Here is a 24330-nt window from a genome sequence, read left to right as displayed (position 1 = left end):
GGGCGTGGTGGTGTGCGCCTGTACTCCCAGTTACTCAGGAGGCTGAGGCAGGAGAATCACTTGAACCTGGGAGGCAGAGGTTGCGGTGAGCCAAGATGGCGCCACTGCACTCCTGCCTACGCAACAAAGGGAGACTCCGTCTCAAAAAAAAAAAAAAAAAAAAGTTTAGTGAAAAACCTCATGCTGCAAAAGGCAACTTGCAGATAATCTGAAAACATGTAATTTATGGATAAGAGATACATTACAAGCATCTGCATTGGAATTATAAACACCAAATTCATGACAGTGTTACTTCTATGGGAAGAAAGGAAGTAGAGAAAAGGGGTTAGGAAGTGGTCCCCTGAGGGCTTTCAACTGCATCTATCTCAAATTGTTTTTCTTTCTTTCTTTCTTTTCTGACACAGTGTCTCACTCTGTCGCCCAGGCTGGAGTGCAGTGGTGCGATCTATGCTCACTGCAGCCTCTGCCTCTCGGGTTCAAGTGATTCTCCTGCCTCAGCCTCCCAAGTAGCTGGGATTACAGGCGCCTGCCACCATGCCCAGCTAATTTTTGTATTCTTAGTAGAGACAGGGGTTTCACCACACTGGCTAGGCTGGTTCCGAACTCCTGACCTCAGGTGATCTGCCCACCTCGGCCTCTCAAAGTGCTGGGATTACAGACAGGCATGAGCCACTGTGCCTGGCCGCCCAATAATGGATTTTTTTTAAAAAATGGAATTATTTAAAACATACAGAAAAGAGTAAATAATTTAACTATAACCAAAACTTCTTAATCACCTAAACTTTATTACATTCTTAACACTTAGAATATTTCCATTATGTTAAGAAAAACAATTTCAGGGTCAGGTGCAGTGACCATTGCAATCCAGCTTGGGTGACAGAGCGAGACTCCATCTCAAAAAAAAAAAAAAAAAAAATCCATTATTACAATTCTTACTTTTCCAAAAGACAACTAGAAAAGAAGAAAACTAGGAAGATGGTAGTGATGGTTGCATAACATTGTGAATATACTTAATATTAGTGAACTATATACTTAAAAATGGTTAGGATTGTAAATTTTATGCTATGTGTATAACCAAAATTTTTCAAAGAAAAAGAAAGCTAAGAAAAATATTTTTGTTTTTCTGGGAACCACCATATTTCTGGATCTGAGAAAACATAACGAGGAGCCAAAATCCTGAGCCCTAAGATGGTAAAACAAATACCTGCTTCCTATTCCTTCTACTAATACTTTAGAACTTAAAATATAATGTACCAATCTTATCTTTATAAAAGGGAAAATGGCAAAAACATGGTACATGAGATGCCAGAGAGATATTAGAGCCCTCTAAAAAGCATAAAATGGCTGGAAAACTGCAACACTAGATCATCTTCTTACCTCTTTATGATCTTCAACTACACTAAGAAGTGTATCAATTGTATTCAGAATTCCCATAGCAGTAACTGCTTTGTCATCACTACCTTCTTCATCTGGCCCCGTCTGGATTACTTGGTTAAATGTCATTGCCTAGATTCAAGAGAATATAACTCAAGTTTGTCACTGAGGCATTATAAATATGTTTTGGTCTAAGACTTTTAATTCTTAGAACGTTCTCATTGGGATACCACAACAAATCAATGTCTCCAAATTGATTAATGATAATAAAGAGCTTAAGCTCTATAATCAAATAGTCTGCTCATTGGGTGACCTTAAACAAGCTACTTGACTTCTCTTGACCTTTTCTGCATGCCACTTCGGGGATTTCATAGACACCGTATGAGGACTAAATAAGGCAAGGTATAAAAAGTACTTAATATTATGAATAGTTTTCATTAGTATTACTGGTTAACACTTGACAATGTCCAAATAAAAGTATATTTAATCATCAAGGGGGTCACTGATTTATCTTTTGTAAAATTCAGTCGATTATTTTGAGCATTCCAGGCCACTACGCAGATAGTCATGGTGCAGCCCGAGGTAGTAGTTAAGAACAAGTACCGTGAAGGCCCATATATAAATCCCAACCGCACCCTGCCTAGCTTAGGCAATTAACCATTTTATACCTCACATTTTCTCCGTAAAACAGGAATAATTCTGACACACGATTGTGTTAGAATGAAGTAAGTTAAGTATCTGTCAAGGGCTTTATGTGCTACACAGTAATGTCTGTGAAATATCTACTATAAGGCAGGGGTCCCCAGTCTCCAGGCAGTGGACTGGTACCGGTCCATGGCCTGTTAGGACCAGTAGATAAGTGGTAGGTGAGTGAGCATTACTCCCGGAAATTCTCACAGGAGCGTGAACCCTACTGTGAAATGTGCATTCAAGGATCTAGGTTGCACACTCCTTATGAGAAACCATTGCCTGTCTGATGATAAGAGGTGGAACAGTTTCATCCCAAAGCCATCTCCCCCGGACCATCTGTGGAAAAATTATCTTCCATGAAACCGATCCCAGGTGCCAAAAAGGTTGACTGCTATAAGGTAAGGCAAGCCACTTGTGACACAACCTGGAACATACTGAGAGCTACATTAAAATGCTTGCAAATATGGTAGGTTCAAACAACATACCAAATGTTGTGTCATTTCTACTGCAATAGGAGTAACTTCTTCACTATATTCACAGATCATTTTCTGAATTACATTGGTAAGGTCATCATTTTCTGTTTCTCTTATAATATGAAGAAGAGCCTGCATTACAGGTCTGATGAATGGTGTGATATATTCTTTAGCTGTAAGAGAAAGAGTAAAAAACTTGCGTAAAACCCCTAAAACTTCTTAAAACCTGATATAACAAATATTGATGAGTTTTTTTAAAAAGTACTTTCACATAAAAAGGAAGTATGCCAAGTTTCTAGGATTATGGCTTTTTACAATTTATATATATATATATATTTTATAAAAGGCAGGGTTTTGATCTGTTGCCCAGGCTGGAGGGTAGTGGCAATCGTAGCACACTGCAGCCTCGAACTGTCGGGCTCTAGTGATCCTGCTGCCTCAGACTCCCAAGTAGCTGGCACTACAGGTACATGCCACTATGTCCAGTTAATTAAAAAAAATTTTTTTTGTAGAGATGTTGCCCAGGCTGGTCTTGAACACCTGGCTTCAAGCGCTCTTCCTACCTAAGCCTACCGAAGTGCTAAGATTACAGGTGTGACCTACCGCACCTGGCCAACATTCACTTTTCTTGACATACAAAAATCCTTTACCTTTTTCTTGATTGCTGATCAATACTTGAAGGGCAATGGCAGCTTCCACTTTCACAGGCATTTCTCTATCATCAATCAGACATCTTCTTGTTAGCTCTAAGGCTGTTTGAAGGTTCTGATCACTTTTGAACTTCACTTCACAAAAATAGTGAAGTACCCAGCAAGCCTTTTGTAAAAACAAAGTGAGTTACTGTAGATACCTTACCTTAAATTCCCCCAAGCTAATCTCTATTCCCTGAGTTCTGTGTGTGGGAATTTGGAGGCTGGCCAGTGGTAGATGTGTCCAGAGACAACACTAGACCAGTACTATGATCCCAAGTTACTCTTTGGCCACATGATGTTTGTGTGGATAGCAAGATCTGAATGCAAAACACAGACAGACACTGCTACCAGACACAGATGAAACCTATGCACACATTACAGCAGCCATGTAAAGATTTACATTAAACAGAAACCTAAAATAAAACACAGTCTTCAAAGTGAACATTTAAAAGTTTCAATACAAAAGTCCACAGAGTCATTCATTACAAGACAAAAGTATATAAATAATGCAGCTTTAAAACATACCCTTGCTCTCATGTAGCCTAGTTCACTGCTGAAGAGAGGGAATACATGATTCTGCAACATGTATTCCATCTGATCTTTATAGATCTTTTTCTGTAAATATAAACAACAGTTATTTTGATACAGTTCCAAATATAATCATCTCAATTTCCAAACAGATATAACACTGTTAAAAATGACTATTAATGTTACATATATTTATTCTCATTCTTTGAACCCCAGAATCCACAACCAATTTTCTTATTCCAGAACTTCACCACCAAAAACCACTAAACACATTTTCACATTTTTATATTCCTTGATTAGAAAGCCATTATGCCAAATCTTACCAGCAATAGTGTTCGAATGATGTAAGTTTGGTTAATTTTATCTGTTACTATGAAACTTTTATAATGAAAAAACTTGTCTGATAAAGTTTCTGGCTGAAAATAACATAACCTGAGAAAAATCCTGCTTTCAAACGAATAAAATGGCTATCTAAAAAGGCACACTCTTTTTTTTTTTTCTTTTTTTTTTGAGACGGAGTCTTGCTCTGTCGCCCAGGCTGGAGTGCAGTGGCACAATTTCGGCTCACTGCAATGTCCACCTCCCAGATTCAAGTGATTCTCTAAAAAGGCACTCTCAGTATTCAAAGTGAGTATTTTCTAAGTGGAAAGAAGCTTTTTAGAAGAGTTCCTTAAACTGCACATTAAATCAACATTAAAAACATAAGACACTTACATATCAACACTTACATAATCAGACATGACAACTTAATGCAATGTGAGACCCTAGACTGGGTCATGGAACAGAAAAAAGGACATAGTGGGAAATCTTGTGAAACTTTAAAAAGGTCCATGGATTAGTTGATAGTAGCATACCAAAATCAACTTCATGTTTTTGATAACTTTGCCTACCTATGTAAGGTATTACCACTAAGTGAAGCTGAGTGAAAGGTAAGAATAGATAAACTTGAATTTGCCAAGAGAACTCACTAATTCTCAGCCTTCTATGTCACAAATGATTAGAATGTCTTTAATACATACTTTATAAACAAAGAGAAGGATGGGTGAACAGGTATAGAAAAGATAAAAGACGGCCGGGTACAGTGATTCACGCCTGTAATCCCAGCATTTTGGGAAGCCGAGGCGGGTGGATCACCTGAGGTCAGGAGTTCGAGACCAGCCAGGCCAACATGGTGAAACCCCATCTCTACTGAAAATACAAAAATTAGCTGGTGTGGTGGCAGGTGTCTGCAGTCCCAGCTACTCGGGAGGCTGAGGCAGGAGAATCGCTTGAACTCAGGAGGTGGAGGTTGTAGAGAGCAGAGATCACGCCACTGCACTCCAACCTGTATAACAGAATGAGGCTCCATTTCCAAAAAAACGAAAAGATAAAAGATACAATGACTAAATATTCTGTGAGTACTCAGTGCCTGGCTTTAGAATGTAAAGATTTCTAACAACTTAATTATAAAAAGACAAATAACCCAATTAAAAATGGGCAAGGGCCAGGCACAGTGGCTCACGCCTGTAATCCTGGCACTTTGGGAGGCTGAGGCAGGCGGATCACCTGAAGCCAGGAGTTTGAGACCAGCCTGGCCAACATGGCAAAACCCCGTCTCTACTAAAAATACAAAAATTAGGCTGGTGGCAGGCACCTGAGGCATGAGAATCACTTGAACCCGGAAGGTAGAGGTTGCAGTGAGTCGAGATTGCGCCACTGCACTCCAGCATATGGGGGGGGGCGGGGCGGGGAGGCGGAAATCTCAGCTACTTGGGAGGCTGAGGCAAGAGAATCACTTGAATGTGGGAGACTGGTGGCTGCAGCGAGCCAAGATCTCACCACTGCACTCCAGCCTGGGCGACAGAGCAAGACTCCATCTCAAAAAATAAAAAGAAAAAAAACAAAGGCAAGCAATTTTTTGGGGGCAAGGAATTTGAATAGATATTCTCTAAAGAAAATATACAAACGGATAGTAAGCACATGAAAAATTTCAAAGCCACAAAGACATAATGCTTCACGTTCACTAGGATGGCTATAATCAAAATATACTGCTGGCAGAAATATAAAATGGTATAGCTACGTTGGAAAATGGGTTCTGCGGTGTCTCAAATTATGACAAGCAATTCATACCCTAGGTATATACCCATGAAAAATGAAAACGTATGTCCACATAAAAATTTAAACATGAATGTTCACAGCAACATTTGTAAGCAGCCAGAAAGTAGAAACAACTAATGAATGAGTAAATAAAATGTGGTATATTAATATAATGAAATATAATTTGGCAACAAAAAGGAAAAAGTACTGAAACATGCTACAACACAGATAATCCTTGAAAACATTACACTAAATGAAAGAAGTCACCGACAAAGAGCTACATATTATATAATTCCATTTATATAAAATGTCCACAATAAACAAATCCATAGAAAAAAATGTGGACTATAGGTAGCCTAGGGTTGGGAGATTTGGGGTGATATGTGGAGTGACTGCTAATGTATACAGAGTTCCTTCTGGGGGTGACAGTTATACAACTGTGAATAAACTAAAAACCACTGAGTTGTACACTCCATAAGGTTGTTATTTTTTATTTTTTTTTTTGAGACGGAGTCTCTGTCGCCTGGACTGGAGCATGGAGTGCAGTGGCATGACCTCGGCTCACTGCAGCCTCCGCCTCCCAAGTTCAAGTGATTCTCCTGCCTCAGCCTCCTAAGTAGCTGGGATTACAGGTGCCCACCACCATGCCCAGCTGATTTTTTTTTTTTTTTTTTTTGGAGACGGAGTCTCACTCTGTCACCCAGGCTGGATTGCAGTGGCGTGATCTCGGCTCACTGCAAACTCCACGTCCCGGGTTCAAGCCATTCTCCTGCCTCAGCCTCCTGAGTAGCTGGGACTACAGGCGCCAGCCACCATGCCCGGCTAATTTTTTTTTTTTTATTTTTAGTAGAGACGGGGTTTCACCGTGTTAGCCAGGATGGTCCCGATCTCCTAACCTCATGATCCATCCACCTCGGTCTCCCAAAATGCTGGGATTACAGGCGTGAGCCATCATGCCCGGCTGATTTTTGTATTTTTAGTAGAGACGGAGTTTCACCATGTTGGCCAGGCTGGTCTTCAACTACTGACCTCAGGTGATTCCCCCCGCCCTGGCCTCCCAAATAGCTGGGATTACAGGCATAAGCCACCACACCCGGCCTATTTTTTATCCTTATAGAGATGGGGGTATCACTATGTTGCCCAGGCTGGTCTCAAAGTCCTGGGCTCAGGCAATCTGCCTGCCTCAGCATCCCAAAAGTGCTGGGATTATAGAAGTGAGCCACTGTGCCTGGCTGGCTATTTATTTTTTAAAACTACTTGCATACTCATGCACATACAAACACACTAAAGAATACCTTCAGAAGTATTTCAGCTAAAGAGCCAATCATATGCAGGGCTCCATCTTTTTTTCGAGGGTCAGCATTTGGCTCTGTAAGAATCTGGTAACAAAATCCCATAGTCTTTTGCAGTACCTAGATTAAAAAAGAAAAGTATTGTTATTGAATAGGCCAACAGTCTTTAAAAAACATACTAACAAAATGACTCACATGACTAACATTTAAAAAGTGTATAGTTGAATAAATTTTAAATAATACAGAAAAGTTATCTAAACATTAAATAAGCCTACCTCTTTCCTCTTACTACAGGCTGTAAACAAAAGTGTCTGGGCAGCAGTGGTAGGAGAAATGAAATCTTCAAACACATCTAGAGAACAAGTTTAAAATTAAGACAATAAACATTAATTTCTTCAACAAAGCATTAAAAAAATGCTCAATCTTTACATAAGGTATGAAAATGATCCCAGATCCCTTTATAATTTTGCAAAAGCAGAATTCAATGTCTTTTCTGTACAAATTGAATGCTTTTGTTTGTTTTGAGATGGAGTCTCGCTCTGTCACTCAGGCTGGAGTGCAGTGGGTGATCTCGGCTCATTGCAACCTCCATCTCCCAGGTTCAAGCAATTCTCCTGCCTCAGCCTCCCAAGTAGCTGGTTTACAGGTGCCTGCCACCACGCCCGGCTAATTTTTGTATTTTTAGTAGAGATGGGGTTTCACTACATTGGCCAGGCTGGTCTCAAACTCCTGACCTCAAACGATCTGCCTGCCTAGGCCTCCCAACATGTTGGGATTTACAGGCCTTAGCCACCACACCTGGCCTGTGAAAATTAAATGTTAATCCATGAATTCCTCCTAATAGCTTTCATTTTTATTTATTAACTCAGAACTCAGCAGTTTAAATCGTATGTATGAAACACTACTGATGTGAGAATTTTCACAACAGGGTCACAAAAGTACAAGCTGCAAAAAGCACAAATGACTTGGTAAGAATAAGGACCAATATTCAACATTATTAGCCAAATTACAATTCTTTAGTTCTGTGCAAGGACTTCATGTGACTCCAGCTTCCTAGATGTGTTTTCTCATTTCCCACTCATATGATGGCTAACATAAGATCCAAAAGTATAGTTGAGACATTTAGTGTTGAGGTGTAATCTTGAATATCTAACAGTTTTGGTATTCAGTAATAAAAACTTAACAGTATTGAATTTGTGTCCGCCAAAAATAAGATTATCATTATCAAATGTCATAATTAATAAATAGCCCCAAAAAGGACTACACAAGGGATCAATTACATTAAAACAACAAAGAAGATACATAATACCCCCTAGGTTGGCTACATGCAATCACTGTAATCTTAATTACTGACATTTTTTGTTTCTAAAAACGTGAAAATTCCTTACCAAACTTCATGCGTATATATTCGTAAGGGTCTTCTTGCCAAAGTTCCTCATCAGCATCTGTATAGCACATCAATGGAAAAATAACATCTTGGATAATGCCCTGCAATTTAAAAGTTAAGAAAACAATAACCATCAGTTTTCAAATTTAAACCTTCAAATTTCCTTTAAGTATTAAAACCAAAGTAACACTATATGTATTTTAAAGCTTAATATCAAACGTTAGTAATGCATTTAATGTGTTCTAAGATCAACTATCAAACTACATGTACTTCCCCTTTCTGTAACAAGTAACTTTAAGATATATGTGTACAAAGGTCGCAATTAAGTATTCTAAATATATATAGTCTATAAAATTCTACAGCTCTAAATAAAGCACATAAATTATTCATAGAAATAGCAGGTAAGTCATTTATCCTAGAAACGAATCTGGTGAAATAAAGTCCCTTGGCTACTCCAAATTACGTGATAAAATATAATCATAGTCCAATATTAAGAACTTAAATTGCAAGTTTGAAGACAACAGTTTTGGATTAAAAGATAAGTTGGATATTTACAAGATACCTCTCATAACTTTATGTCACTGTCTTGTCTCCTTTTTCTGCCATACTCTCAAAACAATCACCAGAAGTAGACTAAGTAACACAACTCAACAAACATGCAATTTTTCAACCTTTATGGCAATTGATGTTATTTCTATTATATTTGCTATAAAAACATTTCAGATAAAAATTATTACTTGTATATGGGGCTTCAGATTCTTCCAGGTGAGAGCATGAGAAACTCCTTGATTAATATAATTTAATGTCTGTTGTAAAACTCGAGGAGCCATATATTGCTTCTCCTTGTACTGATATAACACCTTCAATAAAACCTTAGAAAAAAATTTTCGATCAAAAATCAATGTTCAAATAGAAATTTCAACCACTTACAAGCCAGTAAAAACAGTTAACACATATCTTAATGCCAAGCTCACCATCAAGAAAAACAACCGTATACTTTGAAAAATAATTTAACTCATTTCTGATTAAGAATGAAAAGAAGAGAAAACTATATACTATCTTCGTTTTTCTGGGGTTTTTTTTGTTGTTGTTGTTAGAGACAGTGTCTCACTACGTTGCCCTGGCTGGTCTCTAACTCCTGGCCTCAAGCGATTCTCCCATCTCAGCCTCCCAAAGTGCTGGGATTACAGGTGTAAGTCACCACACCTAACCCATTTGCTACCTATTGAAAAACCACAGTATTGGGAGAAAACTCTATCTTGTTAAAGCCATCTACTGGGAAAACCTTACCCAAAGCAGTCAACTGCCTATTTAGCATCTGTCAATAGTTCTAACTCTACTTCATGTTTGAGAACACTGATACGCAAAATGTGGTCCACAAACCTCTAGTGGTCCCCAAGACTATTTCAGAGGATCTACTAGTTTAAAGCTACTTTCATAATGATATTGCCTTTTTAAAAAAAAAAAAAAACAACAACTGTGTTTTGAGTAAATGAGTATTTGCACCAATGGTACAAAACCACGGTGTTAAATGTTCTGATGCCTTATTTGAATCAAGAGAGTATGATATTAAATTCACAGTATTTTTATTTATTTATTTATTTATTTATTTATTTATTTATTTATTTATTTGAGATGGAGTTTTGCTCAATGGTGCAATCTCGGCCCACCGCAAACTCCGCCTCCTGGGTTCAAGTGATTCTCCTGCCTCAGCCTCCCGAGTAGCTAGGATTACAGACATGCACCACCACACCTGGCTGATTTTGTATTTTTAGTAGAGACAGGATTTCTCCATGTTGGTCAGGCTGGTCTCGAACTCCTGACCTCAGGTGATCTGCCTGCCATGGCCTTCCAAAGTGCTGGGATTATAGGCGTGAGCCACCGCGCCTGGCCAAGTCACTGTATTCTTTACAGTCATATTCTTATAGAACAAGTTTTCCTTTTTTTTTGAGACGGAGTCTCGCTCTGTCGCCCAGGCTGGAGTGCAGTGGCAGGATCTCTGCTCACCGCAAGCTGCACCCCCCAGGTTCACGCCATTCTCCTGCCTCAGCCTCCCAAGCAGCTGGGAATACAGGCGCCCGCCACCACGCCCGGCTACATTTTTGAATTCTTAATAGAAACGGGGTTTCACTGTGTTAGCCAGGATGGTATTGATCTCCTGACCTCGTGATCCGCCCGCCTTGGCCTCCCAAAGTGCTGGGATTACAGGCGTGAGCCACTGCGCCCAGCCTTAGAACAAGTTTTACTTAAGAATTTTTTTTTTTTGAGATGGAATCTTGCTCTGTAACCCAGGCTGGAGTGCAGTGGCGTGATCTCAGCCCACTGCAACCTCTGCCTCCTGGGTTCAAGCCATTCTCCTGCCTCAGCCTCCCCAACAGCTGGGATTACAGGCATGCACCACCACGCCCAGCTAATTTTTGTATTTTTAGTAGAGACGGGGTTTCACCATGTTGGCCAGGCTGGTCTCGAACTCCTGACCTCGTGATCTGCCCGCCCTGGCCTCCCAAAGTGCTGGGATTATAGGATTATATTCTCAAAAATGAATAAAACGAGTCCATCATTTCAAGGAAAATTGCTGACAATATGTTACTGGTGTTAAAACTTGAGGTTTCCAGCAAAAATTAGAATTCTGGGCCGGGGGTGGGGGTTCATGCCTGTAATCCCAGCACTTTGGGAGGCCAAGGCAGGCAGATCACCTGAGGTCAGGAGTTCAAGACCAGCCTGACCAACATGGAGAAAACCCGTCTCTACTAAAAATTCAAAATTAGCCGGGTGTGGTGGCACATGCCTATAATCCCAGCTACTCGGGAGGCTGATGAGGCAGGAGAATCGCTTGAACCTGGGAGGCAGAAGTTGCAGTGAGCCGAGATTACGCCACTGCACTCCAACCTGGGCAACAAGAGAAAAAAAAATTATTATCTTAACATATAATAGGCCTGTTATATTTTAATGAACTGTTTACTCTAATTTCTAATATGATAAATATTACTAGGTATAACTCACATAAATGAGAACCCAATGATATCCTAAGTAATTTGAACATAAAGAGATCCTGAGACCAAAAATGTTTGAGACCTGGTACAGGGTCCAAACAGGCACTCTTTAGATGTCAAAGAAACTGGAAATAAGCAATATATAAATTAACTTAAAGATGCCATGTTTCCACTGAGAAAAACTAAAAACAGACTTACTTGCTGGACACCAACAGCAAATGCCTTCAGAAATACTTCAGCAAATTCATTATACTCCTTGGAAACATTGCCAGGGCTTCCATATCTAAAAGAACATCAAAATGCCCATTGTTTCTTTATAATGCTTTATGCTAGCACTTTAAAGCAAAACCTTAATAAATTAATTTAAATCACCATATATGGATGAGATTACCTTTCAAAAAGTCTTGCTAAAATATGTAAGGCCCACTTCTTGCATTTCCACCATGGTAACTCAGGTCGATCATCTTCTTCAACTTGAAGTGTTTCCTTTAAAGAGACACTTACTTAATGATAGAGATAATACAATATAGGAGGAACAGCATGAGATGAGAACAGATTGACAAAAATGTGAATGCTTCGCTAATGCTGGCCTTTTTTTTTTGAGATGGAGTCTTGCTCTATTGCCATCTCAGCTCACTGCAAGCTCCGCCTCCCGGGTTCACACAATTCTCCCGCCTCAGCCTCCCAAGTAGCTGGGACTACAGGTGGCCGCCACAACGCCCAGCTAATTTTCTTTTTGTATTTTTAGTAGAGACGGGGTTAGCCAGGATGGTCTCCATCTCCTGACCTCGTGATCCACCCGCCTCGGCCTCCCAAAGTGCTGGGATTACAGGCGTGAGCCACTGCACCTGGCCTGATGTTGGCCTTTCATAGTAGAAGGTTAGACTTGGAAAAGTATTAACCCTATTTAAATCAAAGAGGCATCCTCACTGCTTCACTAGTTGGTTATAAAAGACATGCTTTTTAAAATAATTCTACAAGCTTAAAGCCAAACATTTTAGCCAAGATCTAAATAGTATAGTCAAGGCCACGACATTGTAGCTTAATCAAAATCAGTATATTTCATAATGGAAAGGGCATGAGAAACTCCATTTCAGAAATCTAGTTTCAGATATATAAGTATAAATGCGCAACGATTTGTGTATGAGAATATTAATTATCATATTATTTGTAATGGTAAAAAATTGCCAAGAACCTGAAGATTCATTAATAATGTTCAATTATGGAAGATCCATAAAAGACTACTATACAATCACTGAAAGAAGGAACTGGATCATTATACATTAATAACCTAAGACATCCATAACATATATATATATATATATTTTTTTTTTTTTTTTTTTTTTTTGAGACAGAGTCTCGCTCTGTTGCCAGGCTGGAGTGCAGTGGCACAATCTCGGCTCACTGCAACCTCTGCCTCCCTGGTTCAAGTGATTCTCCTGCCTCAGCCTCCCGAGTAGCTGGGACTACAGGCTTGCACCACCACGCCCAGCTAATGTTTCTATTTTTAGTAGAGATAGGGTTTCACCATGTTGGCCAGGATGGTCTTGATCTCCTAACCTCGTGATCCGCCCGCCTCAGCCTCCCGAAGTGCTGTGATTACAGGCGTGAGCCACCACGCCCAGCCTATCCATAACATATTTTTTTAAGTAGGATAAGGAAGTGAATATACAGAGCAAGTGAACAGTCTCATACATCGCTAGTGAAAGCAATGCTACAGCCACTTTGGAAGTTACTTGTAAAGTAAAACATACACCTACCTTATGACCCAATTCCTTTCTTTGATATTTATGCAAGAGTGTGAAAAACATGTGACCACAAAAAGACACGTAAGAATGTTCATAGCTTTATCTATAATACTGAAAAAGTAAAACTACCCAGATGGCCATCAACATACATAAATTGTGATATATCTATACAATGGGATACCGCTCAGCAATAAAAAATAATAAACTAGCACTATACAACATGAAAGAATCTTATAAATATATTAAGTGAAAGAAGCCAGGAACAAAAGATTACTTACTAAGTTCTAAAACAGATTAAATCTATTGTGCGGGAAATGAGATGATGGCAGAGATGACTAGAACCAGCCATGAGCAAACATTCTGAGGTGATGGCTACATGGGTACATAATAATTGTGTTAACTCACTGAACTGTTTATTTATAATCGGTGCGCGGATTATAAATTATACCACAAAAAGGTGCACAATATGTATATGAGACCTTTAAAAGTTATATTTTATATCTATTAAATGTGCAAAGAAAAATATACACCAAACTAGTTTCCTATGGAGGGTGTAGAAATGTTGTTTCTTCTGCATTGTTCATAAACCTTTTTGAAACAAATCTTTAAAAAAATTAAACTACAAAATAGGACTTTGGTCTCACTTATGCGATTAACAATATTATATTGGATAAATTACATAACCCTCCCATGTGTAAGTTTAAAATAAAAGTCAGAAGGATTTTGAGGGTTAAATAAGTATATATTAATAACAGTATATAAAACACACTGTAAAATAGGCTAGGCACAGTGGCTCACACCTGTAATCCCAGCACTTTGGGAGGCTGAGGCGGGTGGAACACAAGGTCAGGAGTTTAAGACCAGCCTGGCCAAGATGGTGAAACCCTGTCTCTATGAAAAATAAAAAAAGTTAGCCAGGCATGGTGACAGGCACCTGTAATCCCAGCTACTTGGGAAGCTGAGGCAGGGAATTGCTTGAACCTGGGAGGCAGAGGTTGCAGTGAGCTGAGATCGCACCACTGCACTCCAGCCTGGGCGACAGAGTGAGACTCTGTCTCAAAAAAACAAAACAAAACAAAACAGGGTATTCAGTAATCTGTAAATTCCCCTATATCTCTAGAAAACTAGACTATAGGCCGGGCACAGTGGCTCACGCCTGTAATCCCAGCACTTTGGGAGGCCAAGGTGGGCGGATCACCTGAGCTCAGAAGTTTGAGACCAGCCTGGCCAACATGGTGAAGCTCCATCTCTACTAAAAATACAAAAATTAGCCGGGCTTGGTAGCACACATCTGTAGTCCCAGCTACTTGAGAGGCTGAGGCATGAGAATCGCGTGAACCTGGGAGGCGGAGGTTGCAGTGAGCCGAGATTGCGCCACTGCACTCCAGCCTAGGCAACAAGAGCGAAACTTCAGCTTAAAAAAAAAAAAAGAAAAAAGAAAACTAGACTGTAAAGAAAAATTATAATAATTTTTAAAAGTTTGATTATAAAAATAACACAATTGGACAACTCTGTACTAAAAACTACCAAGTTGTACTTTAAAAGTATAATTTTTACTGTGAGTTATTTCTCAATAGAGTTATTAAGAAAAAATAACATAACTACAAAGGTTGGCCAATCTGTAAATCAAGTTCTTCCTCTTCCTCTGTACGTGGGCATCTGACAAATTAACTAGGCTAAGAGCCAGCTATGAGCTCTTAATTTATGAACTGAGAGGGAACAGAAGATTTAGGATGAAACAAAAGGATAACAGAAGAAATTAAACCAATAATATATTTTAAAAAACACCCTTTACAACTTTTTACACTAAGTAAATGTACAGATGTAATGCATATATAAACAAATGAAAAGGTACCTCTAATCTAGAAAAAAATACATCACCATATTATAAAAATTCATAAAGAATGTTACAGGAAACACCAGTTAAAGTCTTCAAAAGACCATTAAATATTTATATTTAGTAATATAAGAGAACATACAGAAACTTACATTAGGTACATCCCTGTTCACAACAGTCTTTAAAATTTCTATCCATTCTGTCAGGTTCTGTTGGTTTATCAGTTCCAGTGGTAGTGTATACTAAATAAAAGTCAAGAATTAATATTTCAAAATCCTTGCTAAAGAAAATCCTACTTCTTTTTACTCTTCACAATACCTACCAAAAGTATTTCATTCAATCCACATTTCCTGCTTTTAGTACATAGGCAAACTTCTTTGCTTGTTATCTATAATGGTAAACAGTGAGTGGGCATCCTTGCCATATTCCCATTTTACTGGGATATTGTATTTTCACCATAAGGTGTGATATTTATTGTAGATTTCTAATGAACACCTTTCATCAAGTTAAGAAAGATTCTGTTCTAGGATTCTAACAGTTGTTTATTTTTTTCAAAGCAGACATGGTTATTTAATTTTATCAAATGCTTTATCTGACATCCGTAAAGATGTTTACAGGTCTCTATTTTAATGTCATGTAAGGGTTAATTACAAAAACTAATTTCTTACTGTTGATCCATTCTTGTATTCCTGGGATAAATCCTATTTCTCAGTAGGCCAATAAAAAAGTTATCCAATTTGGGATTTTAGGATGTCTATTTTCACAAGTGAGACGGGGCTATATTTTTACAACAGGTATGCTAGTCTCAAAGAATGAGTTGAGAAAGTATTTTGTCCTATTCCCTATGCCCTATGATAGTTTTCAAAAAGACCTATTATTTAATCCAAAAGTTATGATCCTCCTAGTTAGAAAAAATATTGAAAAGACTAGTGTTTATTCAAATTACTTAACAAAAGAATAACGTAAGAGTCCAATAGAATGGCATTAAGGTGCCCTTAGATTCAGAGTGGGAGATACCTGAATGTCTTTAAAGATCTAGCAAAGACATGCAAAATCCAACCAAGGAATAGAGTTAGGCAAGTACAGTCTTAATGGAGGTGAAGTCATAGATCTTTCTTCCTTCTTTTTAAGAGACCAGGTCTCGCTCTGTCAGGATGGAGTGCAGCCTTGAACTCCTGGCTTCAAGCAATCCTCCAACCTCAGCCTCCAGAATAACTGGGATTACAGGCTTACAGGTGCGAGCCACTGTGCCTGGCTCTGATCTATTTAAATGAGATTTTTAAATGTAATGGTATGACTTGAACCAAAGGTCTTAGCAGATGAGATAAATCCTTCTATGGTACATGATACAACAAAAAGAACCAGAATTTTCCTGGTTTTTAAAAATCTGTTTTACAAGTAATTACATTTCACTGCGAATACTGACCCAACCATTTCTTTTTTTTCTTTTTTTTTTTTTTTTGAGACGGAGTCTTGCTCAGTCGCCCAGGCTGGAGTGCAGTGGTGCGATCTCGGCTCACTGCAACCTCTGCCTCCCAGGTTCACACCATTATCCTGCCTCAGCCTCCCGAGCAGCGGGGACTACAGGTGCCTGCCACCACGCCCAGCTAATTTTTTGTATTTTTAGTAGAGACGGGGTTTCACCGTGTTAGCCAGGATGGTCTCGACCTCCTGACCTCGTGATCCGCCCGCCTCAGCCTCCCAAAGTGCTGGGATTACAGGCGTGAGCCATCACGCCCGGCCCCAACCATTTCTTTAGTGGGTATCTTTTATCCTAGAAAAATTTAGAACATACAGAAATAATAAAAGCCATTACTGTGTACCAGCAAAGCCCACTGATTTAGTATTTTTGCGACAAGTTTAGGAATACGTTTTGTATTGAGACAATCTATGTATATTTTGCATATCAAGTATGTGTTAGACTTCAACTGTAATCAAGTAACTGGTTTTCAGATTCATTAATTCTTTTTTTTTTGGAAACAGTTTTGCTCTTGTTGCCCAGGCTGGAGTGCAATGGTGTGATCTTGGCTCACCGCAACCTCCGCCTCGCAGGTTCAAGCTTTTCTCCTGCCTCAGCCTCCCAAGTAGCAGAGATTACAGGTATGTACCACCAAGCCTGACTAATTTTTTTTGTATTTTTAATAGAGACGGGGTTTCTCCATGTTGGGTCAGGCTGGTCTCGAACTCCCCTCCTCAGGTGATGGCACCCACCACAGCCTCCCAAAGTGCTGGGATTACAGGTGTGAGTCACAGTGCCCGGCCCAGATTCATTAATTCCTAAGGTGAAAGATACTTTCTAAATTGACTAATTTGGTTGCAGTGGATGGTTTAAGATAATTTGACATTGCCCATTTGCAATTTAATATTTATTAGGGGCCAAGCACGGTGGCTCGTACCTGTAATCCCACCACTTTCGGAGGCCAAGGCAGGTGGATCACGAGGTCAGGAGTTCGAGACCAGCATGACCAACATGGTGAAACCCTGTCTCCATTAAAAATACAAAAATTAGCCAGGTGTGGTGGCACGTGCCTGTAATCCCAGCTACTCAGGAGGCTGAGGCAGGAGAATCGCTTGAAACCGGGAGGCAGAGGTTGCAGTGAGCCGAGATCACGCCACTGCACTCCAGTTGGGCGACAGAACAAGACAGTCTCCAAAAAAAAAAAAAAAAAAAAAGATTCATTAGGGTTGTTTATGTATTTGGGGAGGAAGTATGCTTGTTTAGACTTATAATTTTTGCAATTTCTATTTTGCTAGAAAATCATCCACTTAATGTAGATTTTCAAGTTAACTATTATTCAAATGCTGAAATTCTTTGTTAATTTTTAACACGGTAAATGACAGACTAACTTTTTATGCATAAAAACTGCTTCATAGATATTACCTGAACAAGAGCATAGAAGATCTTGAATATCTGTTTCTGGATGAGGACAGACTGATCAGACTGGTCAGAAAGAAGCTGGATAAAACGATCCTTTAGAACTGGCAGAAAATGCTGCATTGCTGCTACCAACGGACTCCGCTCCTCTGGTTTTTTATACCTTTGAGTAGGAATACAAACTAATTCTGTAAGAATTTATTTCCACAATTTTATATATATTTAAACTATGCATTTATTTACACAAATATAATCAAATACTTCCTAACCAATTTAGAAAAAGAAAAATATCTAGAACAAAACCATAAAAAAGAAGCATCTTGAATAAAACCTTGAGTAAAGATTATCCAGTATTTTCTGAACATGTATTATGAGGTCAATAATCTTCAAGGCACACATGAGTATCCTCACTTTTGTAGCTGAGGAAACTGAGGCACAGACGTTAACTATCTTTCTCAGTATTACATAGTTAGGCATGAACCTAGGCAACTGGAATCCAAGGTCTGCCCTCTTAACCACTTGACTATGCAGTCTCTAACTGTGAATCAATTGATATAGATGAGGAGGCATAATGAAATTTTTTATTTATCAGCTGCTACTATTCACACAAATATAATCAAATACTTCCTAACCAATTTAGAAAAAGAAAAATATCTAGAGCAAAACCATAAAAAGAAAGCATCTTGAATAAAACCTTGGGTAAAGATTATCCAGTATTTTCTGAACATGTATTATGAGGTCAATAATCTTCAAGGCCCACATGAGTATCCTCACTTTGATAGTTCAGGAAACTGAGGCACAGAAATTAACTATTTTTCTCAGTATTATATAGTTAGACATGAACCTAGGCAACTGGAACAGGTTATTGACCTCATAATAAATGAGGAAAGTAATAATAAATTATAAATATTTATATAAATTATAAATAATAAATTAGGAAGTATTTTATTATATTTGTGTAAACAGTAGCAGCTGATAAATAAAACTGATTATTATTACCATCCTTAAGTAATTTACATACCAACAACATTAAAGCAGAAATGGTATGTATAAAGCAGAAAATATTTTATTTCTAAAAGCATCATAAACCATAAGTTCTTCTATTAACCCATAGGGCAACAAAATGTGACCAACAGGCTATCAATTATGAGCCAAGATTGTGCCACTGCACTACAGCCTGGGTGACAGAGAGACTCGATCTCAAAAAAAATAAAAAAGTATCGTTAAAAAGTCTGTTGGGGGCCGGGCGCGGTGGCTCACGCCTCTAATCCTAGCACTTTCGGAGGCCGAGGCGGGAGGATCACGAGGTCAGGAGATCAAGACCATCCTGGCTAACACGGTGAAACCCCGTCTCTACTAAAATGCAAAAAATTAGCTGGGCGTGGTGGCGGGCGCCTATAGTCCCAGCTACTCGGGAGGCTGAGGCAGGAGAATGGCATGAACCCGAAAGGCAGAGCTTGCAGTGAGCCACTGCACTCTAGCCTAGGCAACAGAGTGAGACTCCGTCTCAAAAAAAAAAAAAAAAAAAAAAAATCAATCAATCAAACAAATTTGTAACTACACAAAAGCAATTCCAGTATCCCCTTTTTTTTTTTTTTTTGGAGAAAGTGCCTCACTCTGTCACACAGGCTGGAGTGCAGTGGTGATCATGGCTCACTGAAGCCTCAACCTTCCAGGCTCAAGCTATCCTCACACCTCAGCCTCTTGAGTAGCTGGGACTACAGGCATGTGCCACCACATCCGGCTGATTACTTTCTTTTTTGTTTGTAGAGAGAAGGGGAGAGACGGGGTTCCACTATGTTGCCCAAGCTGGTCTCAAACTCCTGGGCTCAAGTGATTCGCCTGCCTCAGCTTCCCAAAGTGTTGGGATTACAGGCTGAGCCACTGCTCCCAGCCCCAGCTTCCATTATTAAGGAGTCAACAGGCAGACTAAATTTGTAAAATACAGATTACTGATTATAGAAATCATTATTCTAAGAGCCACAGCTTATCTTTTTGGAACAGATATTATCAAAACAGCTTTAAATTGGTTTTCCATAGCACATCCCAGTTGTATTTATTGGTATCCCTCTTCCTTAAGAGAGAAAATATAAAGAATTGAGTATCTGAGTACATTTTAAAATGATACTGGGAAACTCTTTTTAAAAGCTATTTTTTTTTCCTACCAGGTGAAATGAGTAACAAAGTAAATCACCAGGAATAAAAAATACAAAAAGGAATATTCACATTAATAATGACTGCTAAAGCTATTAACACAATCTACTGACAAATTATTTCAAATATTACTTTAATGTGCTAACAAATTATACCTAGCATACATTTTAAAAGGTTATCTATACCTTTGAGTTGACAAAATAATAACAATTCACAAAAGAAAGCCATTTGCACTCTCCAATCTGATTATACAAACTACAATTATACACAAAATTCCCTTTAAACACTAAAAGTGAGAATTAATATTACGCAGCTCTATTTATGCATCACAGGTCCACCACCCACCCTAAGAGAGTTTAAATACTTGTTCTACATCAGATATTCTCTCCTACCTCCCTCAATACCCTGAATAGTGGACTGGGAGTTGAGTGGTACTAGTTGTTAATCTAAGCTAATGAGTAAAAAATTATGATACCAAACTTATTACTACCCTGTAAGACCTGAACATTCCTGAAAGGATGAAAATATGACACTAATAAAATTCTACTACCACAAGGCTGTGATGCGTCAAACTGGAGAACCATACTCATAGAAAATCCTTAAATACTAGTCTTATCACTATTCTGTTAAAAAAAAATTTCAGTGGTTCTCAGTATCTAAAAGATCACATCCAAATTTCCCATTCTGGCACTCAAAACCCTCTTTAACATAGTCCCAATTTACCAGTCCAAAACTATTCCCAACCTCTCACTGGAAATTATCAACACCATTAAGCAGTCTCCTCACTACCCACTAAAGACAGCGTCTCACATTTCCATCTCTTTCTTTGTTCATACCACTCCATATGGTGTGACACGCCTTCCTCTTCATATGTTCTTTGTGTTCCTTCAACTGACAAGCATTTCCTGAGGATCTATGCTCCTGAGGACCACCACAAATTCCAATTTCTCTGTAAATTTTCTTAGAACTGCTTCAGTCCACACAGATCCCTTGTGAACACCTTGTGCTTCACAACGAAAACACTGGCTGAAAATGAACTGAATTCCAATGATGTAGCAGCCTCCTGTATCTCCCATTTAAAAAATCCCTGTCATATTCCCTCCTGCTAAGATTATGGGACAGGAGGGCCTTGAACCTCCTCAATGATATTGACAGCTTATTGTTTTTATTCTCTCCAATTTTAGTCACTCACTTACCAGAACTGTAACAGCTGGAACATTCCTTAGCAGGAAGATGGGTAGCTGGTGGGAGCACAAGAAAACACCAGTACCAATGCTGTAAATGGTATATTTCTCTCCTGCTCAGAGAACAAAAGCAGCAGTTCATCAGCCACTTTGAGATGGGACCCAAAGAGGGTATTGGAGGCTAACTACAAGTCCCAGAATTAGAGGGCTCACAATGGCATCTGTGTAGCTGTTAAGACTGGCAATAAAGTCACGATCATGGTATAAAAGTCTTCCTTATGCCTTCCTCATAATATCCCATCAAACCTTTTCAAGTGCCTATCAACTACAGACTTAAAAAACTCCTTCAACATGTGGCTTACCACTCTCAGTGCTATACCTCAACTTTCTAGGTTAGATCTTTTTTTCCTGATCCCTAAAACAAGACCTAAAATAATCACTTGGCCTAAAATCTTTTTTTCTAATACTAATGACCTATATGAACTATAATCTGCTTAAATATGCCAACAATGAAATAGGTGAGTGTGAATCCCCCAAAACACACTGATTAAAGAAGATCACATGAAATTCCAATGAATTCTTCTTAAAGAATCAGAGGAAGTTAATCAAGAGCCTAAATTAAGATAAAAATTCACAGAAAAAAAAGCCACAAGTAATAAAGAGCTTTAATCCTCAATGTATTCTGATCACCTTCACATTTTAGAAAAACTTACCTGAAGGACTTTTATCAGCACACATTGAGGAGGCCCTCTTTAGAGATAACTTAGTTTTTGAATAGGTAAAGAGACGGTGATTAAGAAAAAAGGGTGCAAGGAGTTTCTTAGTAGAATAAAGAAAAGAAACTGTGGAGTTAGAATGCTATGTCAAAAAGAAAATAATAAATTGAAATTACCATATAATTCACTAACTTTATTATCTATGCTAAATATAATTTTACATGTTCAAATTGGCTTAAATTTTCCCAACTTTTCCTACTTCTCAAAGCTCTATAGGAGTTGAAAGAAACACTTACTCATAATTTTTCACAAGCTGATAAAGGCAAAGAAGAATTCCTAGCCAACAAGCACTGTTATCGGACTGAAGATAAAAGCCAATTTTGTCCACAATGGCAGTCCAGCGGCTTGGATAATCATGTTTGATGATGTGATGAATGCATGTAGTAAGCTGTACCCTGAAAGCCAAAAAAAAACAGTAAGGAAAAAATCCTAACTAGGTAAGATTTTGCTAACTCACAGAAAGGAAAATAGCTGTTTAGACAAAATCTAATTTCAAAATAACCCATGTGATTTTAGATGTACACAGAATATATATGATTCAGAATAAGTCACTGAGCAAACGAAACCCAGCAAATGTTACAAATACAGGTGTTTTATTTTTCATTCCTATCATCAACAAACAAGTTTCATTTAAGAACATCAATTAGGCTGGGTGCGGTGGCTCACACCTGTAATCCCAGCACTTTGGGAGGCCCAGGCGGGAAGATCACAAGGTCAAGGGATCAAGACCATCCTGGCCAACATGGTGAAACCCCATCTCTACTAAAAACACAAAAATTAGCTGGGCCTGGTCGTGCACACCTGTAATCCAAGCTACTCCGGGGGCTGAGGTCACTGTGCCCGGCCCACAAGTTTTATATGAAGTTTTTGGTTTCGTCAATGTGAAATCAAACTGTAGTAAGAAAACAAATTACAGGCCAGGCATGGTGGCTCACACCTGTAATCACAGTACTTTGTGAGGCCTAGGCAGGTGGATCACTTGAGGTCAGGTGTTCCAGACCAGCGTGGCCAACATGGTAAAACCTCGTCTCTACTAAAAATACAAAAATTAGCCAGGGATGCTGGTGCACGCCTGTAATCCCAGCTACTCGGGAGACTGAGGCAGGAGGATTGCTTGATCCCAGGAGTCAGAGGCTGTAGCGAGCCGAGATTGAGCCACCTCACTCCAGCCTGGGCGACAGAACAAGACTCAATCTCAAAAAAAAAAAAAAAGAAAATGACTAAGGCAATCTCCTACAACAGCATCTGTTGGGTAAGTTTTCTGCTACAAAAAAAAACAGGCCTATATGTTCTGAAAAGCCCCCAAAAGCCCCCCAGAAAAACAAAACACAGGCCGGGTGCAGTGGTTCACGCCTGTAATCCCAGCACTTTGGGAAGCCAAGGCAGTTGGATCACGAGCTCAGGAAATCGAGACCATCCTCGCCAACATGGTGAAACCCTGTCTCTACTAAAAATACAAAAATCAGCTGGGCGTGGTGCCGTGTGCCTGTAATCCCAGCTACTCGTGGAGCTGAGAGGCAGGAGAATTGCTTGAACCTGGGAGGCGGAGGCTGCAGTGAGCAAGGATCGTGCCACTGCACTCCCGCCTGGCCACAGAGGGAAAGTCCATCTCAAAAAAAAAAAAAAAAAAAAAAAAAAAAAAACCCAAAAAACAAAAAACCCTGAAAGTTACACACCTGCAGAAATGGGTAAATTTTAAAAATACATACCTGATGAGCTCAGGAGAATGGATAATGGCTTCTACAATATTTTCTCGAATACAATGGCGATCTTCTTCTGGAATAGTATAAGGGGATATATCCCCTGGTGCTGTTTCTCGATCAGGCCAATACTGTGTTATCATATTTTTCAGATAGATAACACCTAAAATACAGATCAGTTTGACAAAAGAATGTTTACTGTGAAAGTACTGTGAAAATCCCATAAGTGTCCATACCTCAAGTATTTCTTTCACACTACCGTTTGTAAAGCTATGCTTTCATTAACAAAATACTACATTCAATTATTTTTAAAGTTGATAATGCACAAATTGAACACTGTTACAGCAATCAAGCACAAAGTTATTACGAATCACACAGCCTAAGAAAACTCTGCAAATAAACAACCCCAGAGAAAACTGGTTTTATTAACGTCACAACACTTTTAACCCTGTTTTCTACAGGAGAGTTAAATTAAATCAAATCAGTTTTCTAAATGAAGCCTCTAAAGACAAAACCATCATACATATCCCAACATAGCTTCTACAACTAAT

General features: G+C 38.9%; 1 protein-coding gene and 1 non-coding gene across 2 annotated transcripts in view; both read right to left on the bottom strand.

The window, feature by feature from the left end:
* The window catches only part of IPO7 (importin 7), a 64713-nt gene that overhangs the window by 14341 nt on the left and 26042 nt on the right, over positions 1 to 24330 (bottom strand). Inside the window, exons 3-16 of the mRNA XM_031007663.3 lie at positions 23789 to 23942; positions 22316 to 22474; positions 17972 to 18128; positions 15243 to 15332; positions 11897 to 11991; positions 11704 to 11788; positions 9250 to 9384; positions 8514 to 8613; positions 7401 to 7477; positions 7129 to 7245; positions 3755 to 3844; positions 3188 to 3353; positions 2550 to 2710; positions 1378 to 1506 (exon numbers count right to left, since the gene is read on the bottom strand). Of these exons, the coding sequence (XP_030863523.1) occupies positions 1378 to 1506; positions 2550 to 2710; positions 3188 to 3353; positions 3755 to 3844; positions 7129 to 7245; positions 7401 to 7477; positions 8514 to 8613; positions 9250 to 9384; positions 11704 to 11788; positions 11897 to 11991; positions 15243 to 15332; positions 17972 to 18128; positions 22316 to 22474; positions 23789 to 23942 (1715 nt within the window). The remainder of the gene's footprint in view (positions 1 to 1377; positions 1507 to 2549; positions 2711 to 3187; positions 3354 to 3754; positions 3845 to 7128; positions 7246 to 7400; positions 7478 to 8513; positions 8614 to 9249; positions 9385 to 11703; positions 11789 to 11896; positions 11992 to 15242; positions 15333 to 17971; positions 18129 to 22315; positions 22475 to 23788; positions 23943 to 24330) is intronic.
* On the bottom strand, positions 3430 to 3611 carry LOC115933494 (small nucleolar RNA SNORA23). Its single transcript, XR_004069322.1, has one exon. It is a non-coding gene; the product is annotated as a small nucleolar RNA SNORA23 (small nucleolar RNA).

The sequence above is a fragment of the Gorilla gorilla genome, chromosome 9 (genome assembly GCF_029281585.2).
Source record: "Gorilla gorilla gorilla isolate KB3781 chromosome 9, NHGRI_mGorGor1-v2.1_pri, whole genome shotgun sequence".
Lineage (NCBI taxonomy): Eukaryota > Metazoa > Chordata > Mammalia > Primates > Hominidae > Gorilla > Gorilla gorilla.
Note: the sequence above shows the minus strand (reverse complement) of the source record. Positions and strands in the feature narration are given on the sequence as shown.